Raw genomic sequence first — 27985 nt, 5'->3', positions numbered from 1 at the left:
CGCGTGTCAGTATACGTTGAATAAATAATAAATAAAATATTTAGTCAGTTGTATTGACATTTTCTTTTATTAGGAACATTTTATTATTTGAAGACAGAACATTTCAATAAATAATAACTTCAAACTACATATTAAGGTTCTCCCCAGTGATATGATATTTATATATTATCATGAGACTGTAACACTAGATCTAAATCCTCTCTATCCTCTTTTATACCATCTTTGAGCATTTTCAAACAGTTAAGAACCTTCTTTGTATCTTTGTGGTAATACAGCAACTTTTGATTCATCTTCATAAAAATTACGCTGAAATAAAGAGAAATATAAATATATATAACAAGAATTTTAGTACAAAAAAATCAGATAAGTTAGTTAATAAGTGGATTATACCGTATGATCGAAAAAAATGGCGTCAAAGACCGCTGGGAAAATGACAATAGATGATAATTTTGTCGAGGTCAGTCGCTGGACGCCATTAAAAAATAAAGAAGAGTACCGGCTAAGTATTTGGCACCTCGCCAAAAATTGTCATCGATTGTCATTCCTCAGACGTCTTTGACGCCGTTTTTTTTCGATAGTATGGTATCTTATTATATAACCTTATTATAAATATTTCTTTACCTCATCCCACTCATTATCAGTATTTTCAGTTAATTTGTCTTGTACTGAAATTCTTTTTAACTTTATTCCTGGATCTGAATTTCTTCTAGAAAAAAATTGTCTCAAGTATGGTATTCCACCTAAAATTAATTACGCATTACTTAATAACAAGGATTTATTGAAATATTTCAAATTTGGTTAACTTGTGTGTTAAAATATCAGATCCTCTTAACTAAGCATAGTCATAGCTTTTAACAGAACGTCAACGGTTTTTTGTAGACGTATCTGTTTTAAAAAACTAAAGTCTTCTCGAATAGTTAAATTTAAATATTTTAAATACGTTTTTTCTTTATTCTTTGTATTTTTTTTTGCTTCCGACAACGGAAAGAGATAAACTTTCCGAAACGTTAAGCATTTTTTTGTTCGTTAGGCAAATTTGTATATCTGTAAAGCTAACTTCTGACAAGTAGTTTCCGTTTGGTTTACGCAGAAGTGTTTACAAAAAATAACTATTTTATTTTGTAGATTTTCTTGCATTGGTATGACATTTTTAAGCATAGTCTTTACCTCTTTTTCTTGGACCCTAAAAATAAAAATATTTTTGAATTATTTTATTAAAAAAGGAAGTTATTTAGGTTAATCTTACATTTATAACAGAGTCGTCTCTTTGAACCATATCTTGTTCACTTTTCTTGACAGTTATGCCATAAGTTGATTCAACTGGTTCGTCAAACATGTATTTTTTTGTTGCTAACGTATACGGCATTTGTGTAGCAGTTGGCTGGTCCCAGTGATGATCTTTCGACAATTTTGGATGTTGTCTGTGAATTTTATCCACTATAAGATATCCCACCTAAAAATTAATTGTATTATAGCAGTTTAGCCAGTCTAGTTAGAATGTAAAGTCGATCCAACATTATGTGCAATTATATAAATAATCAATGAATGGATAAAGAAATCTGTATTTAAATAAAATATTATATACTTGTAAGTGTCTGTCAATCATCCAGTTTACATCAAAATCATCATCGTCATCTCCAAAGGGGTTGATCAAGCTTTCGGCTACTTTGAGCCAGCCCATATAGAAGAAGAATTCCACACAACTCATAAAAGGAAATTTGAAAAACAACAGATCTCCTTCTTTTTCCTCTTCGATAAGTTGTGTCCCAATGACGGTAAAGAGGAAGTAAAGATATACAGCTAAAGTTACAACCTAAAACATTATAGGTAGATAATTTGGGGTGCGTCTCAAAAGTGGCTCACCCATATAACTTTTTAATTTTTTCAGATAAAAAATCGAGATTTGGTGTGTTAGTATATGATATAAATTAATATTGATTGACGTATTCAGTTTTTTTTTCGTCACTTCCTGTTTCACCGGAAATTACTACAATTTTTGATTTTTAAATGACACCCTCGGTATTTTGTTACTTTATTCGATAGAGAATGATACTTTGAATAGAATGACATATCATGTCAATTTTTGACATTTTTGAATATGGTTTATTTGAAATTGCAACATGCGATTCATAATGACCATTTGATTGGAAATTGTGGTACCAACTTATTCGTAAAAAGAATTATTTTTTCAACTGTGCTAATAAGACACCTTTGTTCCCTTTAAAAAAATTGAGATATGATTAAAAATTACAATTTGGCATCTTTTAACCGGCCAGAACAAGAGACGAGAAACATTAGACCACAAAACTATTTTTGCAAGGCTCCTTGATTAAAAATTAATGTTTTTAACACAGCCATGGCACAGATTGAAATTTAAAATACAATTTTTTAAGCGAAAATGTCAAATGTTGGCATATATATGTCATTCTAGTCAGAGTTTCATTTTCTATGGAATAAAGTAAAAAAAAAATACCGAGGGAGCCCGTTAAAAATCAAAAGTGGTATTCATTTCCGGTGAAACAAGAAGTGGCCGAAAAGATTTGAATTCGTGAATCAATCAAACATACCAAATCTCGTTTTTTTATCTGAAAAAATAAAAAAGGTATAAAGATGAACCACTTTTGAGACGCACCCGGTATAGTATAAATATATCTTTTCTTTTTTTTCAAAGTGTTAGAGCTTATTTAGAGGGTATATTTACCTGGGTGTATACTAAAGGTACGGATACCCAGTCGTAATAAATAAGTTGTTTACATTTTTCTCTAAATTTGTCTATATTTTCGATAATATCCTTTAAAGCCAAATCTTCTTTGATGATGTCTTCAGTTCTGGCTCTTGAAGCCACATTGGCAGCCCAGGCAATTGGTAACCTACAAAGTTTGAATACATGAATTTAGTGTTTTTATAAATATTCAATAATTTGTATTTAAATCCAACTATATATCCAACTACACAGGGTTGTTCAACACATACGACACGGAGTATTGTAGCTAAACGATTAGATTTTTACAAATTGTAAGTTTTGGGTTCGTTGGAGGACTATTAGAGCTACAATTTAAAAATATTTTTACAAGATACAAAGTGTCCCAAATAAATAAAAAACATCACAGTTGTATTTTTTTAAGCGGAACACCCTGTATATTTTACATTTTTAGTTTCTACGATCAAAATAAAGGTAAATTTGATAAAGATTTATTACACTTAAACCTTACCGTTTTTGAAATATTTTCAATTTTGTGAAATTGCAGTCAAAATTTTAAGGCTTCATTTCTCCAAGGGTATCAAAGTTTTTAATACTAAATATTTACTGAAGTTTATTTATTAATTAGTTATTGTGTTTGGTTTGGCAAATAAAAAACAAAGCAATAATAAAAATTATACTACCTTATACAGAGTGTCTAAAATTTTATTTTCAATAATTACTAGCTTTAAACGGCAATAATTTGTTTAATTTAAATGGAACACCTTGTATATTTTATGAGAATCAGATGCACAATTTAATCGTCTATCAAATTGTATTATACCATTTTTTACCTATAGCTTCAAGTTTCCGTAGAAAATGTATTTTCTTGTAATTTTAAATTTATTTATCTATATACCCATGGAATACTGACATTTTAGATTATTTTTAAAGATGTACCAAATTTTTAAAGAGTACAGATACTAATATTGTCGATATAGTTTGTTTATTTCATTAAAAAATAAAAAAAACTGTTTAAATATTTGTTAAAGAGGACCAACTAATATGATTCCAGTATTCAAACTACATTAATTGACTATTTGCGTTGATATAATAATAATTGCTCCAAAAACTAAAAAACTTAATTTTTTATGTGTATTAGACAGTGTGGTAAAAAGTAACACCTTAAAAATGATATATCATTTTTTGGAAATGCTTATTTGTAACAACAGAGACATTCATTTTTATAACTTATTATTATATTGATTTCTGATTCAAATCCGCAATTATTTAGAATAATTTATTCACGAACATAATTAAGTATGTAATTAATTAGTATTTGGGCAGAAATAATGGTGGTATATTTAATTAATGGTATACTATTTTATGAAGATTTAAATAGTTTTCTTTTTGCATACAAATGGGCTAGTAATATTATCATTTTGTTAAAAACGATAATATTACTAGCCTGTACATTTTTTACATTTGTTGCTTTAAAAACAATCTACAATGTCAATATTCCATGGGTATATTGATAAATGAGGTCTAAATTATAAGAAAATGCATTTTCTACGAAAACTTGAAGGGATAGGTAAAAAGTGGCATAATACAATTTGATAGACAATTAAATTATGCATTTGATTCTTCTAAAATATATAGGGCGTTCCATTTAAATTAAACAAGTTATTGCCATTTAAAGCTAGTAATTATTTAAAATAAAATTTTAGACACTCTGTATAAGGTAGTATAATTTTTATTACTGCAACACAATAACTGATCAATAAATAAACTTCAGTAAATATTTAGTATTAAAAACTTTGATACCCTTGGAGAAATGATAAGCCCTAAAATTTTTACTGCAATTTCACGAAATTGAAAATATTTCAAAAACGGTAAGGTTTAAGTGTAATAAACCTTAATAAAATTTACCTTTATTTCAATCGTAGAATCTAAAAATAGAATAATATACAGGGTGTTCCATTTAAAAAAATACAACACTATAGCGTTATTTACTTATTTGGGACACTCTGTATCTTGTAAAATTATTTCTAAATTGTAGCTCTAATAGTCCGTCAACGAACCCAAAACTTAAAATTTGTAAAAATATAATCGTTTAGCTACAATACTCCGTGTCGTATGTGGTGAACAACCCTGTATATGACTTCCTGTTTTTGAAATATTTAGATACTACACTTCTATAATATCAACAAGGATACTATTATACCTTCAATAGATGCATGTACAGGTTGTTTTTAAATGACATGATAAATATCAGTAGCAGAGTTATTATAAAAAAAAAATATAAAAAGTTACCACCCTGGTATCTCTCAAGTGTTTAAAGCATACTATGAAATTTTTTTCTTACAATAGGTTCAAAAATTATCCCCTTATCTTGTAAAGGGGTGATTATTTTCTTGATACACCTTGTATAGAATGATTTGTAGTAAATCTTAAAGAATTACCGGTCTTATTCCGACTATTGCTTTACAAATGCAATTTTTCTTATTATTTAAACTAATCAATAAATCAACGGTTTCAGTTGACAAGCCAATAAAACAATTGAAAGTGATACATTTCAATAAATGTCATATTTTCTGCATATTCTAGAAAATTATCGCTCTGTGAAGGTTGTGTGTAAAAAGTTTGTGTAAAATTGGAAAAAGCGTGAAAATATTAGCGACATTAGTGAGCTGGAAATGAAAATGTGTATCCTGCCTGAGCTTTAAGAGGTAGCGGCTAGTGCAAGTAGTGATTGACTTTCAGAAAGATCAAAACAGGCTTTATAAATAATAAATAAAAAGGTAACTAAAGAAACTGTTCATTATTATTATTCTAGGTGTTTTTTATTATTTTTATTTATCTACCTAGGCTATTTCTAATAATATATAAAATTTTCGTGTCACAGTCTTAGTTACCATACTCGATTTTGATGAAATTTTATATGCATATTTAGTAGGTCTGAGAATAGGTTAACTATTTTTATGCCTTTAAGTGATAAGGATGGTCCACCCCATTTTTTTATTTTTTGGACATTTTTTATTTTTTTTATGATGTGGCATTAAAAATACATAATAATAATAATAGTTCCCGTATACAGGGTGGCGCACCTCATTCGCCTCGGTTGATTATACGAAAACGGAAAGATGTAGAAACAAAATATTTTATGGGTATATGTGGGGAAGTAATGCGCACAATTTAAAATTATTTTGAAATGTACAGGGTGTTTCAGAACTAAGATCCATACCAAAGTTATATTTTTTCTTATGGAACACTCGGTATTTTATTTCATTTTTGGATTCTTGGATCCAAAAAAGGTATTTATTATAAAGGTTAAATATGCTTAGAATCATTGGTTTTTGAGATATTTAAAGATATTTAAATATGCATGCTACAAGAGAATTGATTATCAACACCCTGTACACTACTTTTCAGAATTAATTCTTGTGCTGAGTTTAAAGGTAAAGAAATAAACTTTACTGAAAAATGTTATTAAATTTTCTTAAATTTATACAGGGGTACCAAAAATTAGTGATCTATTTTAATGACTTATTTTACATAAAAACTTTGTTTTTTCAAATGCAACACCCTGTATTTTTTTAAATAAATTGAAGCAGATTCAAATGCTCTTTCAAACTATATTAGGGTTTGCTATACCTATCTATCTCAGATTTCAATTTCGCCATGGCAATTTTCTAGTGACAGTTAGTTACTATTTTCAAAATCGATATTCGTGTCTGGACATTATTATTTAAACAGTTTATTAAAATTTACCCACAATAGTTTAATAAGTAAGTATTCTTTATTTTATGAAGAAAAATAAGCCCATATCTGCTGGTGGAACGAATGGATATGTTACTAGTGATTTTATTTTGTGAGGAAAATTATTTCTTGGCCTCAAGAGCTAACTCAAAGATATCCAAATAGGAATCTTCCTGATAAGCATTCCTTTGAAAAACTACTTGTCCTATTTGCTATTTCGCAGAATTGGGAGTGTCGTTTATAAAAAAACCTATTAGGCAGAAACCTGTCGTTGCAAGTGAAGAAATTGAATTTGCCGTAATTGGCTCTTTTATAAAAAATTAATATATCTACAAGTTATCGTAAAATAAAACAAAGAACTACTTCTTCTTTTTCCTTGATAGAATAATAAATACATTGTAGGTCAATTAAATAAACGTAAACTGGTATCGATTTAAATAAGTCTATAAACTAATGTCGATTTTGAAAATAGTTACTAACTGTCACTAGAAAATTGCCATGGCGATACCAGCCATCTTGATTGCCATTTTATTAAAAATAGCTTTTTATTCAAAATCTGAGCCATATAGGTATAGGAAACCCCAATATAGTTTGAAAGAGCATTTAAATGTGCTTCGATTTATTTAAAAAAATACAGGGTGTTGCATAACAAAGTTTTAATGTAAAATAAATCCTTAAAATAGATCACTAATTTTTGGTACCCCTGTATAAATTTAAGGAAGCAATAACATTTTTCAGTAAAGTTTATTTCTTTGTCTTTAAACTCAGCACAAGAATTAATTCTGAAAAGTAATGTACAGGGTGTTGATAATCAATTCTCTTGTAGCATGCATATTTAAATACCTTTAAATATCTCAAAAACCAATGATTTTAAGCATATTTAACCCTTATAATAAATGTCTTTTTTTTTGGGCCCAAGAATCAATCCAAAAATGAAATGAAATAAAATGTTCCATAAGAAAAAATATAACTTTGGTATGGATTTTAGTTCTGAGACACCCTGTATATTTCAAAATAATTTTAAATTGTGTACATTGACTCCCCACATATACCCATAAAATATTTTGTTTCCACATCTTTCCGTTTTCGTATAATCAACCGAGGTGAATGAGGTGCGCCACCCTGTATAGCGTTTAACGCCTTGGGATTAGCAAGGTACAGCTTGCTATACTAGAGCCGTTCGGTATACAAGGAAGGTAATGTGGCTAGCACTCTACGCTTCAACCGCCTAATATTACCTCAGGATTGTGAATCCCAAGTACTCATTTAAGGCTGAGTCGACCTAGGTACCCAAACTATTTTTATTTTAATAAAAATAGTCGGCTGATGCAATGCCGGGTGTGGGATTCGAACCTACTATCTTGAGATTGGTAGACGAGCGCCTGTACCTCTACGCCACCGGGCATCTAAAAATACATACAAACCAAAAAAATTTTAAGTGCTGTTGTGATAAAATTTCGAATATGTCGTGATGGGACTATATAAATTCAAACCCAACTTTATTTTCTATTGCAAATCAGGAAGTATGTAATTATATGTCATGTTCTGTTAACAAATTATCAGTTTACTTGCCAAAATGCATATATTTAGAATTTCCTGTGAACTAAAACGATTATTCATTGCATAGACAAACAGAATTTAAAACAAATATTCATTCAAATTAAAATATGTACAGCTTAAAACATAGTTATATTGTTTGTCAATTTTGTAACAAAGAGTAGTAGAAATTATAATATTCTTTGGTAGTAGTCAATTTTGTAACTGACAAGTAGTTTCCGTTAGATTAACGCCCAGCAGTGGTTACAAAAAATAACTATTTTATTTTGTAAATTTTCTTGCAGTGGTGAAATACCCATATTGATTTTTTTTTGGAGAGATGAATCCGCCACATAGGTAGGTATAGATATTTAAAAAAAAGGAGTTTAATTTCTCAAAAAATAATCCTAAATTTTCAAAGTTAGATAACTTGGTTATTATCAAATATTTTAAAAATGGTAAAGAGAAAATATGTTTCTTTTGGCCAGATCTACCACCCCTAAAATACTTGCACTTATTTCTGGGACACCCTGTATATGTTCTAAAAATTAGGCCATTATTTGACCCTAAAGGCTCAACATAAAAATACCATTAGCACAGAATATCTAGCTACGCAGATATTCTGTGCCATTAGGTATGCATTCCAGTATACATTGATTTATTTTCTTTTATCTCGGCTATTCAGTGTAATAATTATTTAGTAATTATATTAATTATTACTTAAATGTAATAATAATTTCCAAAATATTACCAGAATTTCCGATACGTCTGACTAGTTTTATCTAGTTCTTCCATAAGCAATTTTTCGTCTTTATTCAGTAATCCTGCTTCAACCAGATGTTGATAAGTGGGAAATCTTTTTTTCACCTTCGGAGATATCATAGTCAAAGTAATTGTAAAAGCGGCACAAATGTATCGGATTATGGTTCTTCGTATTATCTTGGATTTCTCATCCTAAACAATGTTTGAAATTTTAATTATTTCAAATTCAAAATTTATTTAATATTTAAACAACTAAATAAAAATATTAAGAATGGAGTTATGATTCATACACTAAAAACGAAGTGAACGTCATAGCAGTCAATTTTAAGCACTTTTTTGTCAGTTTTTGTATTATAGTGAGATTATTTTGTAATTAACCCCTCTAATATTCAAACGGTTTAGTGTTCTCATCAAGCTTGTTATATTCTTTTCTTAGTTCTTTTTATTTAATTATTTATAATTTGTTTTCATTTTTGTTTTCTTACATTTCCATGAATATTTGCACCAACTTGTATGGCTAGACTATCTGGATCTGGTATAGTCATAAACTGACTCCACCATCTGTTATAGACAACGTTTACGTAGAATCCAAGGACAAAACTTAATGGTATGGCACTGCCGTATTTTGAGAAATATGTCACCACTTGTATAAATTTCCTAAAAAATTAAAATAATGCTGTATACAATGTTATTATAATCATTAGCGTAACTAGCAATTCATCCTGGGGGAAGCCCAGGGGGGGCATAGGGCTTTTGTTTAAAAAAAAACAAGAAAAATTAAAAGAAACACATTTTTTGAATAAATAAAACGTTTACATGAATTTCTATATCAATACATTTCATAGACTTGGTTATGAAACCGTGTTCCCGTAGATTAGGTACTTAAATACTTACAAATTTTCTAAAAAGTAAAAATTAACACATTTTTTGAACACAATAAAATAATATTAACTAAATAAAACTAGAAAACGTCATTTTTACTACATCACAAGCAAATAAAAATTAATACTTAGCCAAGAATCATAATTTAAGACTTCTCAGGGGTGCGCCCAGCAGTACCTAGGGGGGCCCGGCACCCCCGGTCACCCCTGTAGTTACGCCAATGATTATAATACTAGGGACTCACATTCATTGGCAATTTGTCTAAATACGAATTACAAGGTTTTCAAAATAATAACTATATACGATTATTAAAAATGTTTTCCATAATTTATCAATTCTTTATCCCAAATCCGTGTCATTTTAAATAAAGTCCGCATTATACCGGGTGCGTTTCGAACGTTTCAAAATTTTTTCAGATAGAAAAAACGAGATTTGGTATGTGACATAAATTAGGATTAGGTTTTTGGTCAGTTCCTGTTTCACCGGAAATGACTACAACTTTTGATTTTTAAATGGCACCCTCCGTATATTTTTACTTTATTCGATAAAAAATAACACTCTGATTAGAATGACATATGATATGTTAACTTTTGACATTTTCGCTTAGTAAAAGAGTATTTTAAATTTCACTCTAGAGTGCCATGGCTGTGTTTAAAACACTAATTTTTAATAAAAGAGCAATGGAAAAATAAATTTGATTGTTTAATGCTTTTGTGTCCTGGCTGGTTAAAAAATGACTAAATCGTATTTTTAATCATATCTCATTTTTTTTAATGGAACAAGGGTGGCTCATTAACATATTTGGAAAAAGTATTTTTTACGAATAATTTGGTACCCCACACTTAATATTTCGAGTCAAATTGTCGTTATGAACCGCATGTTACAATTTCAAATAAACCATATGCGAAAATGCCAAAAGTCGACATATGATATGACATTTTATCCAGAGTGTCATTTTCTATCGAATAAAGTAAAAATATACCGAGGGTGCCATTTAAAAATCAAAAGTTGTAGTCATTTCCGGTGAAACAGGAAATGACCAAAAACAATTGAATACATCAATCAGTCCTATTTATGTCATACACACCAAATTTCTTTTTTTTTATCTGAAAAAATAAAAAAGTTATAGGCAGTGGCGTCTCGTCAGGTGCAGTAGGTGAAGGGGTACTTCACCGAAAAATATACTCAAATTAAAGAAAAAACTTTACTGCTTAAAATATTAATTTAGTTTAATATATTTACATGTATCTAAATAATAAAATGGTAATTTTTTATAAATTTTTTTTTCCGGGCGGACCTCTGCATAATAGGACCACCGCATCGTTAATTCCGGCCGAAAAAGTAGCATTATTGGCCCACATGCGCCTATGTTTCGACGAAGCCACAAGTGAAGTGAAAATATTTGTGAGCCAAGCGGCTGCACGGTTTCCATGGTAACGTGACGTCAGCTTAGCGGCAGCATGTAAATCCCTCGCCCCGAAATTTTTTATCGGCGACCGATGTGAATGAGTTTTTGGGCAGTTCGCTTCGTCTTGCTTTATGCTAATATTCGGCTACTTCGGCGAGTATAGACTGTAAAGTTGTTGTTGATTATTTATTGTTGTTTGTTAATGGTTTTTGTTGATTTAAGTTGTTAATTTTCTTTACAAAGAACTTTTAAACTAACTTATGAGTGAAAATCCGTTTTATGACGATATTACTGATAAGTTTGCATCAATAGAGAACAGAAGAATTGAGCTGATTTACAAAAATTAGTAAGGTTAGTAATAAAAATAAGTCAAATTTATTTTGGTTAATATTTCTTAGTAAACAATGTAATAATAATTAATGTAATAATTTTATAATAATTGAATGGCTAATAATTTAAGAAATGTTGACAAAATGGTGAATGCGCCAAAAAAAATTTCTCCTGCGGCGCAATTTAAAAAAAATCTTCACCTATTTTTATACCCACGAGCCGCCACTGGTTATAGGGGTGAGCCACTTTTGAGACGCAAACGGTGACAACTGGTAACAATTTGGTTTCTTGTTTATTGGTCCTTGTATACTTTCGTCACTGCTGTTCAGTGTTCAGTGTCAGTACGGGGGTATTGATAATTTAAATTACCTATAAATGTTTTATCGTCAATTTTTATTACCGTTTAATTTTTTTCTGAATGAAACCAGTCATTAACCTGTTGAGGAGAAATTTTCTTATTTATTTTATAAAGAGAGCAAGAATATCGATGCATTTCAAGGTTGAACGAAATTGAAAATTTCATTACTACATTCATATTCATATTAAAAGAAAAATATTTATACAGACTGAGTCTTAAATAAGTGCAAATATTTTCAGGGGTGATTCTGGAACATGTCTATGAGATTTTTTTCGCAAAAAAAAAGATGTCGAAAATCGCGCATTTTTTTTTAATTTTCATCGCAAATTTAGCCACGGTATAATTTTGTAATCTCTAATAATATTACCTAGGTTATGGCACTAAAAGAGACGCAAATACAGAAAAAATCCGGTGACTATTATTTTTTTTTAAATAAATATATTTTTTTTTAATTTTCAAACTTGATAATATAATAATTTCTTGTTAATATGGCAACATAGTTAGTAGATTAAATTTACAAGAAAGACAACCCAGAAAAGATACAGTGGTTCTCAAAATTTTATATAAAAATGATTTTTTTTATTTTCAAAGGACTTATTCAAAAACGGTAAAGAGAAAATATATTTGTTTTATTGAGATCTACCAGTCCTGAGCATATTTGCACTTATTTAAGACCCACCCTGTATATTTCAGGTACATTTTGAATACTTTATATGGTTGATATAAAATATTGTATTCTAAGCTATGTCTGAAAAGCTATACAGGATTGTTCATCACATACGACACGGAGTATTGTAGCTAAACGATTATATTTTACAAATGGTAAGTTTTCGGTGCGTTGAAGGACTATTAGAGCTACAATTTAAAAATATTTTTACAAGATACAGAGTGTTTCAAATAAGTAAAAAATATTATAGTTGTATTTTTTTAAATCGAACACCTTGTATATTATTCTATTTTTAGATTCTACGATTGTGATAAAGGTAAATTTGATTAAGGTTTATCACATTTAAACATTACCGTTTTTCAAATTTTTTCAATTTTATGAAATTGCAGTAAAAATTTTAAGGTTTCATTTCTCCTAGGGTATCGAAGTTTTTAATACTAAATATTTACTGAAGTTTATTTATTGATCAGATATTGTGTTGCAGTAATAAACAAAATACTACCTTATACAGAGTGTCTAAAAATGTATATTAAATAATTACTAGATTTAAACAGCAATAACTTTTTTAATTTAAATGGTACACCCTGTATACGAAAATCAGATGCACAATTTAATTGTCTATCAAATTGTATTATACCATTTTTTACCTCTCTCTTCAAGTTTTCGTAGAAAATGTATTTTCTTATAATTTAGACCTCACTTATCACTATACCCATGGAATATTGACATTTTAGATTATTTTTAAAGATGTAACACATTTTCAAAGAGTATAGATACTAATATTATCGATATAGTTCGCTTATTTCATTAAAATATCAAAAAAAACTGTTTAAATATTTTTTGTTAAAGAGGACCAATTAATATGACCCCATTATTCAATCTACATTAATTGACTGTTTACGTTCATTAATAATAATTGCTACAAATACTAAAAAACAGAATTTTGTATGTGTATTAGACAGTATGGTAAAAAGTAACACCTTATAAATTTTATTTCATTTTTTGACAAATGCTTATTTATAAAAACAGAGACGTTCATTTTCATAACTTTATATTATATTGATTTCTGAGCCAAATCTACATTTATTTAGAGTACTTTATTAATTAAAACAATTTAAAAGTATGCAATTAACTAGTTTTTGGTGTTTTTGGTCAGAAATAATTGTGGTATATCTAATTGGTATACTCTTTTACAAATAGTTAAATAGTTTTTCTTTTGTATGCCAATGGGTTTGTAACATTTACCACCTGTACATTTTGTAGTGCTATAAAAAAAAATCTGAAATGTCAATATTCCATGGGTATAGTGATAAATCAGGCCTAAATTATAAGAAAATGCATTTTCTACAAAAACTTGAAGAGATGGGTAAAAAATGGTATAATACAATTTGATAGACAATTACATGTGCATCTGATTCACGTAAAATATATAGGGTGTTCCATTTAAATTAAACAGGTTATTGCAATTTTAAAGCTAGTAATTATTTAATATAAATTTTTGGACACTCTGTATAAGGTAATAAAATTGTTATTATTGCAACACAATGGGCCTGATGAATAAAGAGAAGCAATTGCTTTTTCTATAGAACTATCTCTGTTAGTTGTTTACAAATTGTATAAGTCTATTTTTCAAGAAATTTAAGTAAAAGCATTTGCTTAACTTTTATTCACAAGACCCAATATCTGATCAATAAATAATCTTCAGTAAATATTTAGTATTAATAACTTTGATATCCTTGGAGAAATGAAGCCTTAAAATTTTTACTGCAATTTCATAAAATTGAAAATATTTCAAAAACGGTAAGATTTAAGTGTGATAAACCTTAATCAAATTTAATTTTATTTCAATCGTAAAATCCAAAATAGAATAATATACAGGGTGTTCCATTTAAAAAAAATAAAACTATATTACTTTTTACTTATTTGGAGCACTCTGTATCTTGTAAAAATATTTTTAAATTGTAGCTCTAATAGTCCTTCAACGAACCCAAAACTTACAATTTGTAAAAATCTAATCGTTTAGCCACAATACTCCGTGTCGTATGTGGTGAACAACCCTGTATACATATCTACAGAGGGTTCTGTAAAGCTGCGTAAAGTATATTAAATAGACATAAAGAAATAAATCAAGTGGTAACGAATTTAGAGGTCAATGGCACTACAATCGAACTGATACAAATTTTAACTTTCACTATGAAAGGGATTACTTACTGAATGATATAGAAAATGCTATAAAAAAAATAAACATTTCTGTATATTCCAAATGACCGTATGATGTTATTAAATACATATTTATATGACTTACTCTTTTCCGGTTGGTTCGTTTAATCCATACACATAAAGCAGGTTCAGGGCGTAGTATATCATCAAATATAATACTAGATCTGGCCAAACTATTTTGTATATACTGCCTTTCCATCTAGAAAAAAGTAAAAGTACTTTTTTAAATCACTTCACCATCCGTTAATAGAAATAAATAGATGCACAGGATGGTCCATTATTAGGGATGTTCGATTTAAATCGATTCTTCAGAAAATCGATCTTTTGACATGCGATTCCTGATTTTTTGAGTCGATTGATTCAAAAGCGAATTTTTATAGAATCGATTCTTTTAGATCGAGATCGACAACCTAAAGTCATTTTGCTTGCTGCTGTATTATCCAGAATATCCATTATACTTTTTTTGTATAATTTGTTTTATGTTTTTTGTCTTTGTGTATAAAAGAAGTCATAAAAAATAGAAATACATGTATATTTTTATTTTTAATTTAAAATAAAAATTTAAAAAAAAAATTAAAAAGGAAAATCAGAGTCAAAAATTGAATTAAGAAAAATTGGCGCCGGGAGGCACGTGTAACCGCCCATACTAAAATATGTTAATAAAAAGTTGGTAGGTAGTTCTTTTCGTTTCAATTATCTCAAAAACTGCGACTTTGACTGATTTTGATGTTATTACAAATTTTCTTGCAAATATTATTCCTAATCTTAAATTGAAAACCGCGTTTCGCTAGCTACTGTAATTTTGTAAAAATGTTTAACCCACTCCCATACCCCCTTACCAACCCCCCACCCCCACCAAAAACTAATGGCCAGATTCTCGGGTACCACAGTATTTTTGTGCCTAATTTGGTTAAAATCGGTTTAGCGGTCTTTGAGTTATCGTGTTACAGACAGACGGACAGACGGACAGACGGACAGACGGACAGGCGGACAGATGGACAGACGGACAGACGGACAGACGGACAGATGGACAGACGGACTTTGTATTTAGGTCATTTATGACCCAAATAACTCATTTTGAGTGAAATTAAAAAAAACTTTTTTTTTGCCGATCTTAATAGCCTACCATACCTGTTGGTATGGTCGGCTAAAACGATCGATTCTCACTAAGATCGATTTTTTCGTTTACGAATTTTCTTGTATCGATTCGCGATCATTCGATCTAGATAGATAGAAAAAAATCGATTATTGTACAGAATCGCACATCTCTACTACTTCAGGGGTGAAGCTTCCAATGATGCGGGTGATGGGTCGCATGACTTCAAAATATCGTAATACATTTTTATTTAAAAAGTAACTGAAATTCTGAGTGCGACTGTAAGATAGAAATAATTTTGCAATCATCCTTCACTTCTATGGTGTATTCAGAAAAATTAAAAACTAATGAATAAGGACCCCAAAGCATAATATTTTGAATATTAATACTAAATTAAAATCGTGTATTCGTCATTTTAGTGAAAATGTTTATAAAAGTGAACACTTATGTGGTTGTAAGGCACTCAATAAACTTTTTTTAGCCTTGTCTACATTTTATCTAACAGATACGTTTACGGCTTTGTTTTTTTACCGGTTTTAGTTTTTTCTTAAAATTAGTTTGATTATTTTTTTAACCTGTTACATTTTTTGTATATTTTATTTGTGTAACTTAAAAATTAAAGTCTTTAATAAAAAAAAACAGAAAAAAACTTTATTATGTTGGTAAAATGTTAATTACAGTTACTTATTACACCCCTTGTATTGACGCCACGCTACGCCGCTGCCTATAATCAACAATATATCAACAATAATCGAAAAAAAACAGTTGGCTTGGAAATGACGATCGATGGCATTTCCCATATATAATTTTATATACAAAACGCTTTTGACTTTGTCTTCATTTCTAAGCAATCTTTGACGCCGATTTTTAACTAAAGCCTTGTCCTTACCTTAGCAATAATTTCAGAAATATTCCAATTCCCGTACTAGTGCTTACTTCCTTGGAATAAGAGACAGTCATATTTGGAAAATAGGTTGTTTCAACTTTTCATTCTTCAGTAAAAAAACACTTTCACTACTAAATCTAAACCTAAACAGCTCATTTATCAAAGTCCCATAATAAATAATAAATTGTAAAAGTAAGTGCCACAATGGATATTGAACTTGTTCTATAACATTAATAGGTTTTAATCTTATCTGTTTAGGGACATAAATAAATATTGTTACTGAATATCGATGAAATCACTGCAAATGGTATACATCGTATTTGTTCATACTATGATAATTATTTAAATAAATCGTTTTAAGCGTCCTTGGCTAAAAGTATTATTATTAAATTTTGAGATCGCATGTTTCAGTATTTTTTATATTATACAGGGTGTCCCTTAAATTATGTCCTTTATTATACAAGGTGAGTCTTAAATAAGTACAAATATTTTCAGGGCTGGTAGATCTCTATAAAAGAAACATATTTTCTCTTTACCGTTTTTAAAATAAATCCAAAATAATCGAGTTATTTTACTTTGGAAATTACAAAAAAATAATATCTATTTTTTGCTAAAATTTTGAGAACCACTTGATCTTTTCTGGATTTTCTTTCTTAATAATAATAAATTTAATCTACTACCTATGTTGCCATATTACCAATAAAGTATGTTTTTTAACTAAAAAAAAAATCCAAAGTTTTTTTTTGAAAAATTTAAAATTTTTATTTTTTTTTTGCGAAAAAAATCTCATAATCGTGTTTCTGGGGTCGAAATGTACTACTCACACTGTAATAAGTATTTTTACTCGTAGTGGTAAGTATTTTTACTAAGTAGTTTTACTGGTGGTTCAATTCAAATTTGTTTTTTAGTTTTTTTTTAACTGAAACGTTTGAACCACCATATATAATTATTTATAAAAGTATACCTATAAACATATAGTTATCCTTCTGAATATTAATTTTTTAAAAAAACTTTTAAACAATTTCAAACGTTCCGAATAAAATAAAAATATTTAAAAGTAATACTTTGTAAGTAATTATGCTCGTATGTATATCGAGAAACTATGGTTACGCGCGTTGAATTTGACACTTTATGTCAGATTAATCAGAGGTTTAATAATACAATATAATCGAAAAAAAAAACGGCGTCAGCGATGGCTATGAAATGAAGATCGCTGTCATTTTATATGTAAATTTATATGGGGAATATTATCGATGTTCATTCCAAAGCCCACTGGTCGCCGTTTTTTTTCGATAATACGGTATATTTGTGTCGCAGAAATTAATACTTTTGTGACGTTTGAAAAAACAATAGTATATTGTTTTATTAGGAGTAAAAATAATACTTTTTGTGGCGAGGCTGTTCGTTTGACATTACAGCCGAGGCACAAAGAGTAATTTTTACTCCAAATAGAACATGCTATTTTTTTGAAACGCCATAAATAATTTTTTAAACAATTTCAAACGTTCCAAATAATATAAAAATATTTAAATCATACCTTGTATATAATTATATATCGAGAGACTATGGTTACGGCTCGTTGAATTTTACACTTTATATCAGATTATTAATAGATATATTTTTGTACTTTTATGCTTAGGCGTAAAAGTGTTTTACTTTTATGCCTAGGCCAAACTAGGCGTTAAAATTACTTTTTTGTATTGTCAATCACGTCGCAAAAATTTATACTTTTGTGACGTTTGAAAAAAAAAAACAATATTATAGATAAATAAAATATTTGCTTTTTTACTTAAATATAGTTTTTATTTCTTACACAGTGCCTTATTTACAAGAAATATAATATAATACTCTTTATCACAACCTATGAAAAAAACAGTAGTTTTGATGCATTTACAAAGAATGAAGAGATGATGAGTCCTATTTACAACATGAAAAACGATGCTCTTTCTGTTCAGTACTTGGAGTAACCACCGCTACCTCCACTGCTTCCTATACTGATCGAAGATATACTTGATCCACCTTTTCCGTAAGATGACAAACCTCCAGAGTATCCACCGGAATATCCACCTCCTAAACTCGATCCGTGACCTCCACCTATTGAGCTCGATCCAATTGAGATTGATCCACTAATTTCATCGCCATGTCCTCCTCCGAAGCCTCCGCTGGAGCCACCTCCGTATCCACCTCCATATCCACCTCCGTAACCTCCTCCGTATCCTCCTCCGTAGCCTCCACCAAGTCCAGACCCTCCTCCAATACCTCCAGCGCCGCCTCCACCACCTCCGCCAACGTAGATTGGTTGGGCTACAGGAACTACGATCGTTTGGGGTACTCTAACTGGTACGGGTTGTGGTACGGTGACCGGGTACGGTGCTGGTACTGAAACTGGAACGGGTTGTGGGACTGGAACTCGTACTGGCGTTGGTACTGCAACCGGAACTGGACGGTGTACGGTTACTGGAACTGGACGTGGCACTGTTACGGGTTGTGGAACTGGTACAGATACCTGAAATAAAAGATAAATTAAGAAAACGAATATGTAAGATGAGCCAAGAGCAATAGAAATCAAACTGCATCAAACTAGTGTTATTTTGCAGTTGATGAGAAGGTTCTCACTTCAATTGTGTTTTTTTGAAGAATGACATACAATATGTTTCAAGAAACATGTGCCATCTCTCGTGGGGAGATTCCTCACATAGAAATAATATTTATTTTTATTTAATTATAATTTTCTTCCAAATACTTTTACTGATTGGATTAAAAGTTACTATAAGCTATAAGTGTTACATATTTTCATGCTAAAAAAGTGTAGGTAGATTCATCAGGGACGTAGATAAGCCGCTTAATGCCAATTAAATACAATTTCGCTAACAAGAGAAAAAAAGTCAGTGCCGTACATTTTTTTTGAAAAACATTCCAGTGATAACCCATATGCACGTCCCTGATGAATATGTCGACACTTTTTTAGCATTAAAATATGTCTCATATACAAGGTGAATCTAAAATAAGTGAAAATATTTTCAGGCCTGGTAGAACTCGATAAAAGAAACATATTTTCTCATTACCGTTTTTCAAGTAAATCTAAGATAAACGAGATATTTTACTTTGAAAATTTCCAAAAAATATGATTTTTTGCTAAAATTTTGAGAACCACTGGATCTTTTCTGGATTTTCTTTCTTGTAAATTTAATCTACTACTTATGTTGTGATATTATCAACAAATTTAACTAAATAAAATTTAACTAAAAACTAAAAAAAAATTCAAAAAATTCCAAATTTTGATTTTTTTTCGCGAACAAAATGGGGTCGAAATATACTACCCCTAATAATCTTTGCACTTATTTAAGATCGAAAAAATACTAAAACTTTAACCACCTGTATCTATGAAATAAAGCACAATCGGACCGGACCTATGTTGATATTAAAAATAAATTATATTTTTTCGCGAGGAATCTCCCACTAGAGTTGGCACATGTTTTCTGAAACACCCTGTATAATATGGGATAGCTTACTTGTACTGGTCTTGGTACAGGTACAGCAACGGGTTGAGCCACAGGCACTGGTACTGGTCTGGTCACGGTAACTGGGTAGGGTTGTGGTACTGGGACAGGTACAGTTCTAGTGATCGTATTTATAGTAGCACCACCACCTCCACCACCTCCGGCTCCACCCCCGAATCCACCTCCGAATCCACCTCCAAATCCACCTCCAGATCCACCGCCATATCCACCTCCAAATCCACTTCCGGAACCTCCTCCGTATCCTCCTTCATAACCTCCTTCAAGACCACCTAAAAAATAATGGCATTTTTTTGGAAATTGTGTAACAAATTTATTGCTAATTTAAATACTAAAAACTAAAAGATATTTTTTTCCATAGCAACTGTTAAAATTGCCTTATATCTATCAAAATATCAGAGAGAAAAAAAAAGTGAATTAAAGAATGTTGACTCAAAACTGACAACTAAAGAGACAGCTTATTTATTTGTCAAATTACAATTACAAACCAACGCCAACCCAGCACAATATTTTTCTACTCGTAATAAATTCCTCGAAATAATAATTTCTGAATATTGTTTTTAAAACGTAACTCGTTATGGAAAAAAATATTGTTTTAAACACGACGATAAAATTGTATTATCGTCTCCCGAAATTAATTTATTAATTTAAAAAAAAGATTAAATTAATTAATCTTTTCGGTTTGATGTCTTGTATAAAAAATAACTATAAAATGTAGGCTACCAGTGCATTCTTGGTCACTCTGTATTTTCTTACCTCCAAATCCTCCATGACTTTCTAAATCACCACCTCCGATGGAGATACTTCCTTCGTGACCACCCAAGTCACCTCCACTAATAGAACCATAGCTACCTCCACCACCATGACCTCCGATAGATCCTCCGTAGCTGCCACCTTCGAGTGATCCTCCATAACCACCCCCTCCTCCTCCATAACTACCGCTGCTTAAGCTGATTCCGTGGCCTCCGTAGCTACCTCCACCCAAAGAGCTTCCTCCGTGTCCTCCGTAGCTACCTCCTGAGATAGAGCCTCCATAACTGCCGCCTCCATAGCTACCGCTTCCTAGAGAACTCCCACCGTGACCTCCGTAGCTACCTCCCGAGATAGAACCTCCATAGCTACCACCGTAACTGCTTCCGCCATGCCCTCCGTAGCTACCACCTCCAAGGGAACCGCCTCCGTATCCGTTTCCGACGCTGGTGGACAAGATACCACGTTTTTCGTTGCTTTTTTTGCTAGCCTCTCCTGCATATGAGCTGCAGCAGATTGCTAGTAGCACTGCTGCTATCTGAAATGTAGGTAACAGTCTTATAAGTTTGTGTGACCTTTTTTATTCCAAAATACGTTAAAACTACGGGTAGTATTCTTAAACAAAAACTAAATTGCAAACTCTAAAGTTTCATTCAGAACCTCGCAATTAGTGGAATAAATTAGTGGTTTCAATCACACTTTATACTTACTTTTTAGTTTACGATCATTCACAATGTTTAAACAACACAATTAAAATTAATAGAATATCCTAGCAACAGCTTGGGTTAGTCAGTTGTATCCATAGAGAAAGCCTAATATTTAGCTTATAAAACAATCAACTTTTGATTTCCAACCAAAATTTCTCTTGACGGAAGATAATCAAAGGCCAAAATGACATCTCTCGCAAATTTTGAAGTATAAATAGCGGAAAAATTAAAAGTTTGATAACTTTTTCTACTAATTGAAAATGTCCACTAATTTTGACGTTCTGAATGCTTACATTGAAATTAAAGAAACAAACTTCTAAACTAATTGAAACCACTAACTTATTCCACTAATTGCGAGGTTCTGAATGAAGCTTAAGTCTTAAGTTCAAACAAGACGACATACCTAACATTCTACATAACAAGTATTTCGATATTAATTTTTTAACATTAACGAGCCATAACATGATAAAAAAACGGCGTCATATTGGTATTTGAATTAAAAATTGTTTTGTAGAGCCAACTCCACATTTCAAAACTAAACATTTTAACTGAATATTACTTTAATTTAAAAACAATTTTTATTAAGTTATAGCTGTCATTAAGTTATATGTTGTTATGTTACTGTTATAGCTCTGCGTCTCATGAAGGTGCTTAGAATTTTTTTTAAATATATTGTTTTGTATACAGGGGAGATTAAAAAAATAAATTCGACATATTATATTTAACATAGACACGATATTTTAAGTTAAAATTGATTTTTAGTTGATGATGTCACCTTTATGTGTTGTACAAATTGATATAAAACTTGTCAAACAATAATATTAAAAAAAATGAAATGCTTTCAAACAAGCCATTTGAATTATTTTTTGGAAATAGATACAAAATTAAATAATATATTTGATATGTTTTTATGTCAATTTTTTAACAATTAACAGATAGCTATCGAGTTGACAGAAGATATCATAGATTTGAATGGAGACTGTGACGCTGTTTTTTTTCAATAGCACGATATTCCTAAAAACGTTAAACAGTATATAATTAGTAATTTTATATACTGAAAACATGTTTTTGATAGTCAGACATTGTATATACAGGGTGCTACAAATTCAAGGTACGAGCATTGGTAACTCGGTAACCGTAATAGATACGAACATGGTTAAATTGGGGCAAAGTTGCGCTTTGGGATGTTCACCAAGACGCCATCAAAAAAGTTTTAAAAATTTCAAGGATTGCTGAGTTTTTTGGAAAAAACGGATATTTTTGAAAATCAATTTTATTTTTTCCTGCCGATACTTTTTAGAAAATCAAAAAACTAATTGCATATTTTCATAGCCACTTTATTAGGGCTATTTGATAGTATTTTTAGATTTTCAAATTAGCTGATACATTGTGAGATACAGAGGCCAACTTAATTTTTTTAAATACGGACCTGCATTTTTTATTTCAGATTTTGAAAGAACTCGCTCTCCTGAGTACAACGATATGCCACACTTAATTTTTTTGTTTGGAAATTTAGACACTAATTTATTTAAACTAATTTCAAGTCGGGCTCTGTTTTTTTTTAATATTTAATACCTATATTCATCGTTACAACATTGATAAGCTTTCAAACTTGTAAACTGTATCTCACAAATTATCAGCTAATTTGAAAATCTAAAAATACTATCAGATAGCCCTAATAAAGTCGCTATGAGAATGTGCATTTAGTTTTTTGAATTTCTAAAAAGTAACGACAGGAAAAAATAAAATTAGTTTCCAAAACAGTCCGTTTTTTTCCAAAAAACTCAGCAATCCTTGAAATTTTTAAAACTTTTTTGAAAGCATCTTGGTGAACAGCCCAAGGCGCAACTTTGCCCAAATTTAACCATTTTCTTATCTATTACGGTTTCCGAGATACCAATGCTCGTACCTCGAATTTGTAGCACCCTGTATAGGGTGAGTCTTAAATAAGTGCAAATATTTTCAGGGCTGGTAGATCTCGATAAAAGAAACATATTTTCTCTTTACCGTTTTTCAAATAACTCCAAAATAACTGAGGTATTTTACTTTGAAAATTTCAAAAAAAAATTTTTGCTCAAATTTTGGGAACCACTTGATCTTTTTCAATGTTTCCATATTATCAAGAATTTATGTTTTTTAACTAAAAACCGAAAACATTTGAAATTAAAAAAAAAATCGCAAAAAAAACTCGTAATCGCGTTTCTGGGGTCGAAATGTACTACTACCATAGGTAGAAGGAAAAGAGTAGTTGCACTCTCCCAAATATTTTCTGCCAGTTTTTACAATCTGTCTAATATCGGCAGATTGCAGAGCGTTTCAGTTGAGCTCCGTCCGTCGGCCTGCGAGGTTCGGGCGTTGCGTCCCAGCACAGAGACGGATTGACAAAAAATGAGTTCCTTACTGTGTGCTGTTATTAGTAGTAATTATTCAAAAAATTGTGCTTTGAGTTTTTTTTTGAGAGTCATTTGTGATCATGTTTGTGTTCAGGTTAATTTTCTCATGACTGATTACTACTTAATAATTTGATATTATTTCCATTTTAACCTCAATTTTTTGTCGATTTTACTTTTGACAACCATCCCTTCCTTGCTGTCTAACGAACTACACCATAATTGAACAAAAATTTGCTAGTACCGAAAAAAAATTGGAAATCCCGGTTCCTTAGAGGCATGGTCCCGAAATTACCGGTTCAGAAAATCAGCTCCGGTTCCGGAAACGCTATAACGTACCATAACCGTGAATCGCCCTCTACAGGGTGAGTCTTAAATAAGTGCAAATATTTTTAGGGGTAGTCTATTTTGGCCCCAGAATTATGAGGATTTTTCTGCGCAATTTTTTTTGAAAGTATTTTTTTAGTTTTTAGTTAAAAAACATAAATTTCTTGTTAATATGGTAACTAGTGTTCACAACCGTAAATTCCCGGTTCTTTTGAGATATCAAAAAACCGGGACTCGAACTTATTAATTCCCGAAAGTAGTGATGCTATTTCTCATTGTTCCTGCTTCTTTTCTCTTTTTAAATTTCTGTAATGTTTATTAGCAATTATTGAAGTTTAAATATGATATTTTATTATTTAGTACAATGTTTTGTTGAATGTATTAGTTATCCAATGAAAATCACCTAACCAATATCTTACTACAAAAAAAACACATTAATGTTAAAATTAAAGTTGTTTTAAATTTAAAAAAAATGGTAGAAAATCTTTGAAATAAATAATAATATAAAAATATGTCATTATATATTTTTTCCGCATTTCTTCCCATCAGAAGATTATCAGATACAGAAGAATTGTTACTTACACGAAATGTGAAAATATTTTGTTTTCAAGCAAATATTTACTCGATGATCAATTTATTTTATTTTATTTTATTGTGAACTCATATTTTCCTAAATACATCTCTGTGAATCTATGGCGAGTGCCACGACTATACTTTGTCTAGTTATAGACCACGACTATACAGCTACGTCAGTGGTCGGGACGCGGGAACAGGGTCATACAAAGTGGCAGAAAAAGAACAAAGGATTTGACAAGGAGTAAAGCTACTAGTTTGCTTATACTATGCTACTACCTCTAAAAATATTTGCACTTATTTAAGACTCACCCTGTATAACTTGTAAACAAATAGTAAAACAGAAAATGATTCGGGACACTTACCACAAACGGTTTCATGACTATGTGTGTACAACTATGACTACAAAACTACTGATGTACTACCCCTTGGCGAGGTGTGTATATATAGAGAGTGCGATCATCAAACATGGAGAGGGTTTTGGGCGCGAATCGTCGTACTCTTTAATGGAACCCCATCGACGGTACCATCGACCGACCATCCGCTCACCGTTTCGGTGGTATGTCGGTACTTTCACTGATGGGTGCATCTGACGGCTCGTCTTGGTCAGTACCGAGCTGTGTATAAGTATTTGGTACCTTACGTTCACGAAAGATGCTGCCTGCACTGGTTATAGAAGTTTCAGTTCTATTTTGGTTTTATTCAAATAATTTCAGAACTAAACCCGATATTTAGGTAAAATTTCCTTTCTGGGTATTTATATTATACAGGGTTCGACAATAGTGCGTCGGGCATCCTAAAATAAAAAAATAGGAATTTTGTTTATGTGCAAACCTAAAGTATGTATTAGAATGTATTTCAGGAAATTAATTTAACACCTACAGGGGGCTCAAAAAAGTGTGAGTGGATCGTGATGATTTGTTTTTAATGGAACACTCTGTATATTATTGAATTTTTGGTTTCCTTTCTGATCACTTTACATGATCCTAAGGTATTTTTAAATATGTTTCAGAGATATTAATAAATAAATACTTACAAAATATATTTTTTCAGCTTTTTTTTAAATATTAAGTATACAAGAACTCTCCTAAAATCAAAACTATATTAGGTATTTACTTTAGATGGCCTGTTCTTACTTTGCTATAAATATCGCAATCTTAAATCATACCAGGCTATTGAAAATTCTACGCCAAACTCTCTTAAATATAAAATATATTTTTTTTAATGGAACACCCTGTATATTATTTGCTTTGTTGATTAGGGAATGGAAAAGTGAACTTTTTTTTTGGCTTTGATAAAAAATTACTGTGGAAAATGCCATATGAAATGTAAAACCGCGAATAATTGCGAAACTGTTAAAAATTTCGAAATACTTTAAATACAAAAAATGTTCATTTTTTAATTCTCCATGCCATATGAAATGTAAAACCGCGAATATCTGCGAAACTGTTAAAAATTTCGAAATACTTTGTATATGATTTCTGTAATAATACAGAAATCATATACATGATGTCTCATACAAAAAAATAAGAAAAACTATTTTATATTTTAGAAATTTTGGCGTAGAATTTTGAACCCTCTGTATGATATAAGATTTCAATATACTTATAGCAAAGTAAGTACAGACCATCTAAAGTAAATACTTAATATAGTTTTGATTTCAAGAGATTTCTTTTTTTTAATAATTTTTTTAAGAAAGGTTGAAAAATATATATTTTTTACTAGCGTGTGCGTGTACCCGCGACTTCATTCGCGTCTAATTAATCATTTGTAATGGTGATGATAAAGCAAAGCAAGAATTTTCATTAACATACAAACTGGATAAAATTTTCTCACATTTATGTCAGCATGAGAAAAAACAATATGGCTATATTATTATATAACTTGGTAATATTTGAGGGGTAGTTTTATCTCGTTGGAATTTGACTTTCGACAAATTCGTTTGCCAAAAATAAGCTTTTTACGTCAAACAATTTAAGCAGAATCGTGGTTAAGGAATTACCCAACTTTTTGGAACACCCTGTACGATTTAAAAAAAAAATCAAAATATGTAAAAAACAAAATAAATTATGGGTGTCCAAGCGTTTTCCCGAAATACTAACCGTTTTTTAAATAACAAATATTGTAATATTTGAGGAACGTTTTCACCCTCTTCGAATTTGAAATTCGAGAAACCCCTCCTTATCCAACCTCTACACCCCACAGTCAATCCGTTTGCCAAAAATCAGCTTTAAACGTCAAGCAGTTTAAGCAGAATCGTGATTACTCAATGGTCATATTTTATGAAACACTGTATAAATTTTCAAAAAATCTTAAAATATGTAAAACAACAAAATAAAATATACGTGTTTAAGAGTTTTTCCGAAAAACTCACCGGTATTTAAATAAGAAATATTTTAATATTTGAGGGGTGGTTTCACCCCCAGAGAATTCGAGTTTCGAAGAATTCCTTCTTAGCGAATTTCTACACCCTAATGTCAATCCGTGTTCCAAAAATCAGCTTTTTACGTCAAGCGCTTTAAGCAGGATCGTGATTAATCAATGACCAGATTTTTCGAAACACTCTGTATACATTTTTAAAAAAATCTAAAAATATGTAAAAATACAAAATATAATATACTTGTTTTAGCGTTTTTTAGGAAACTTGACCGTTTTTTAAATAAAAAATATTGTAATACTTGAGGGGTGGTTTCACCCTCTTGGAACTGGAATTTCGAAAAATCCCTTCTTATCGAACCTTTACACACTAGAATCAACCTGTATACCAAAATTGAGCTTCTTACGTTGAGTGGTTTGAGCAGGATCGTGATTAATCAGTGTGTCAGTCACTTAAGGATTTTACATATTAGTATAGATTTATTTTATTGATATCTCTAAAACTATTCAACTATATTTACTCATATCTTAGGATTATGTAAAGTGCTCAGAAAGGAAGCCAAAAATACAATAATATATAGGGTGTTTTTTTGTTTTGTTACTCACATTTTTTTGAGCGTACATCACACTTCCTAGTACATCCTTTAGGTTTGCAATTATACAAAATTCCTAAGTTTTTTATTATATCAGCTACAGATGCCTGATGCCACTATTACCGAACCCTGTATCAGAAATTCTATTTCGATATTAGTATACCTCC

General features: G+C 30.4%; 2 protein-coding genes across 2 annotated transcripts; both read right to left on the bottom strand.

Moving 5' to 3' along the window:
- Nucleotides 1–45: 45 nt before the first annotated feature.
- LOC115874586 (bestrophin-2-like) lies at nucleotides 46–16932 on the bottom strand. The gene is made up of 10 exons (XM_030889780.1): nucleotides 16588–16932; nucleotides 14688–14801; nucleotides 9223–9394; nucleotides 8727–8929; nucleotides 2702–2870; nucleotides 1586–1813; nucleotides 1247–1453; nucleotides 1168–1183; nucleotides 622–740; nucleotides 46–306 (listed from the first exon to the last, which is right to left on the bottom strand). Exons 1-10 carry the CDS (start codon nucleotides 16656–16658, stop codon nucleotides 241–243), a joined length of 1365 nt encoding a protein of 454 aa, XP_030745640.1. The 5' UTR covers nucleotides 16659–16932; the 3' UTR covers nucleotides 46–240.
- A 1459-nt stretch (nucleotides 16933–18391) lies between these two features.
- On the bottom strand, nucleotides 18392–25645 carry LOC115874580 (glycine-rich cell wall structural protein-like). The gene is made up of 4 exons (XM_030889773.1): nucleotides 25215–25645; nucleotides 20859–21390; nucleotides 20097–20374; nucleotides 18392–19090 (listed from the first exon to the last, which is right to left on the bottom strand). The coding sequence occupies exons 1-4, from the start codon at nucleotides 25227–25229 to the stop codon at nucleotides 18536–18538; spliced, it is 1380 nt and encodes a 459-aa protein (XP_030745633.1). The 5' UTR covers nucleotides 25230–25645; the 3' UTR covers nucleotides 18392–18535.
- Nucleotides 25646–27985: the final 2340 nt, after the last annotated feature.

This window comes from Sitophilus oryzae, unplaced genomic scaffold, assembly GCF_002938485.1.
Source record: "Sitophilus oryzae breed Bouriz unplaced genomic scaffold, Soryzae_2.0 scaffold_1297_pilon_pilon, whole genome shotgun sequence".
Lineage (NCBI taxonomy): Eukaryota > Metazoa > Arthropoda > Insecta > Coleoptera > Curculionidae > Sitophilus > Sitophilus oryzae.
The sequence above is the reverse complement of the archived record's forward strand: the minus strand, read 5'-3'. Positions and strand labels throughout refer to the sequence as shown.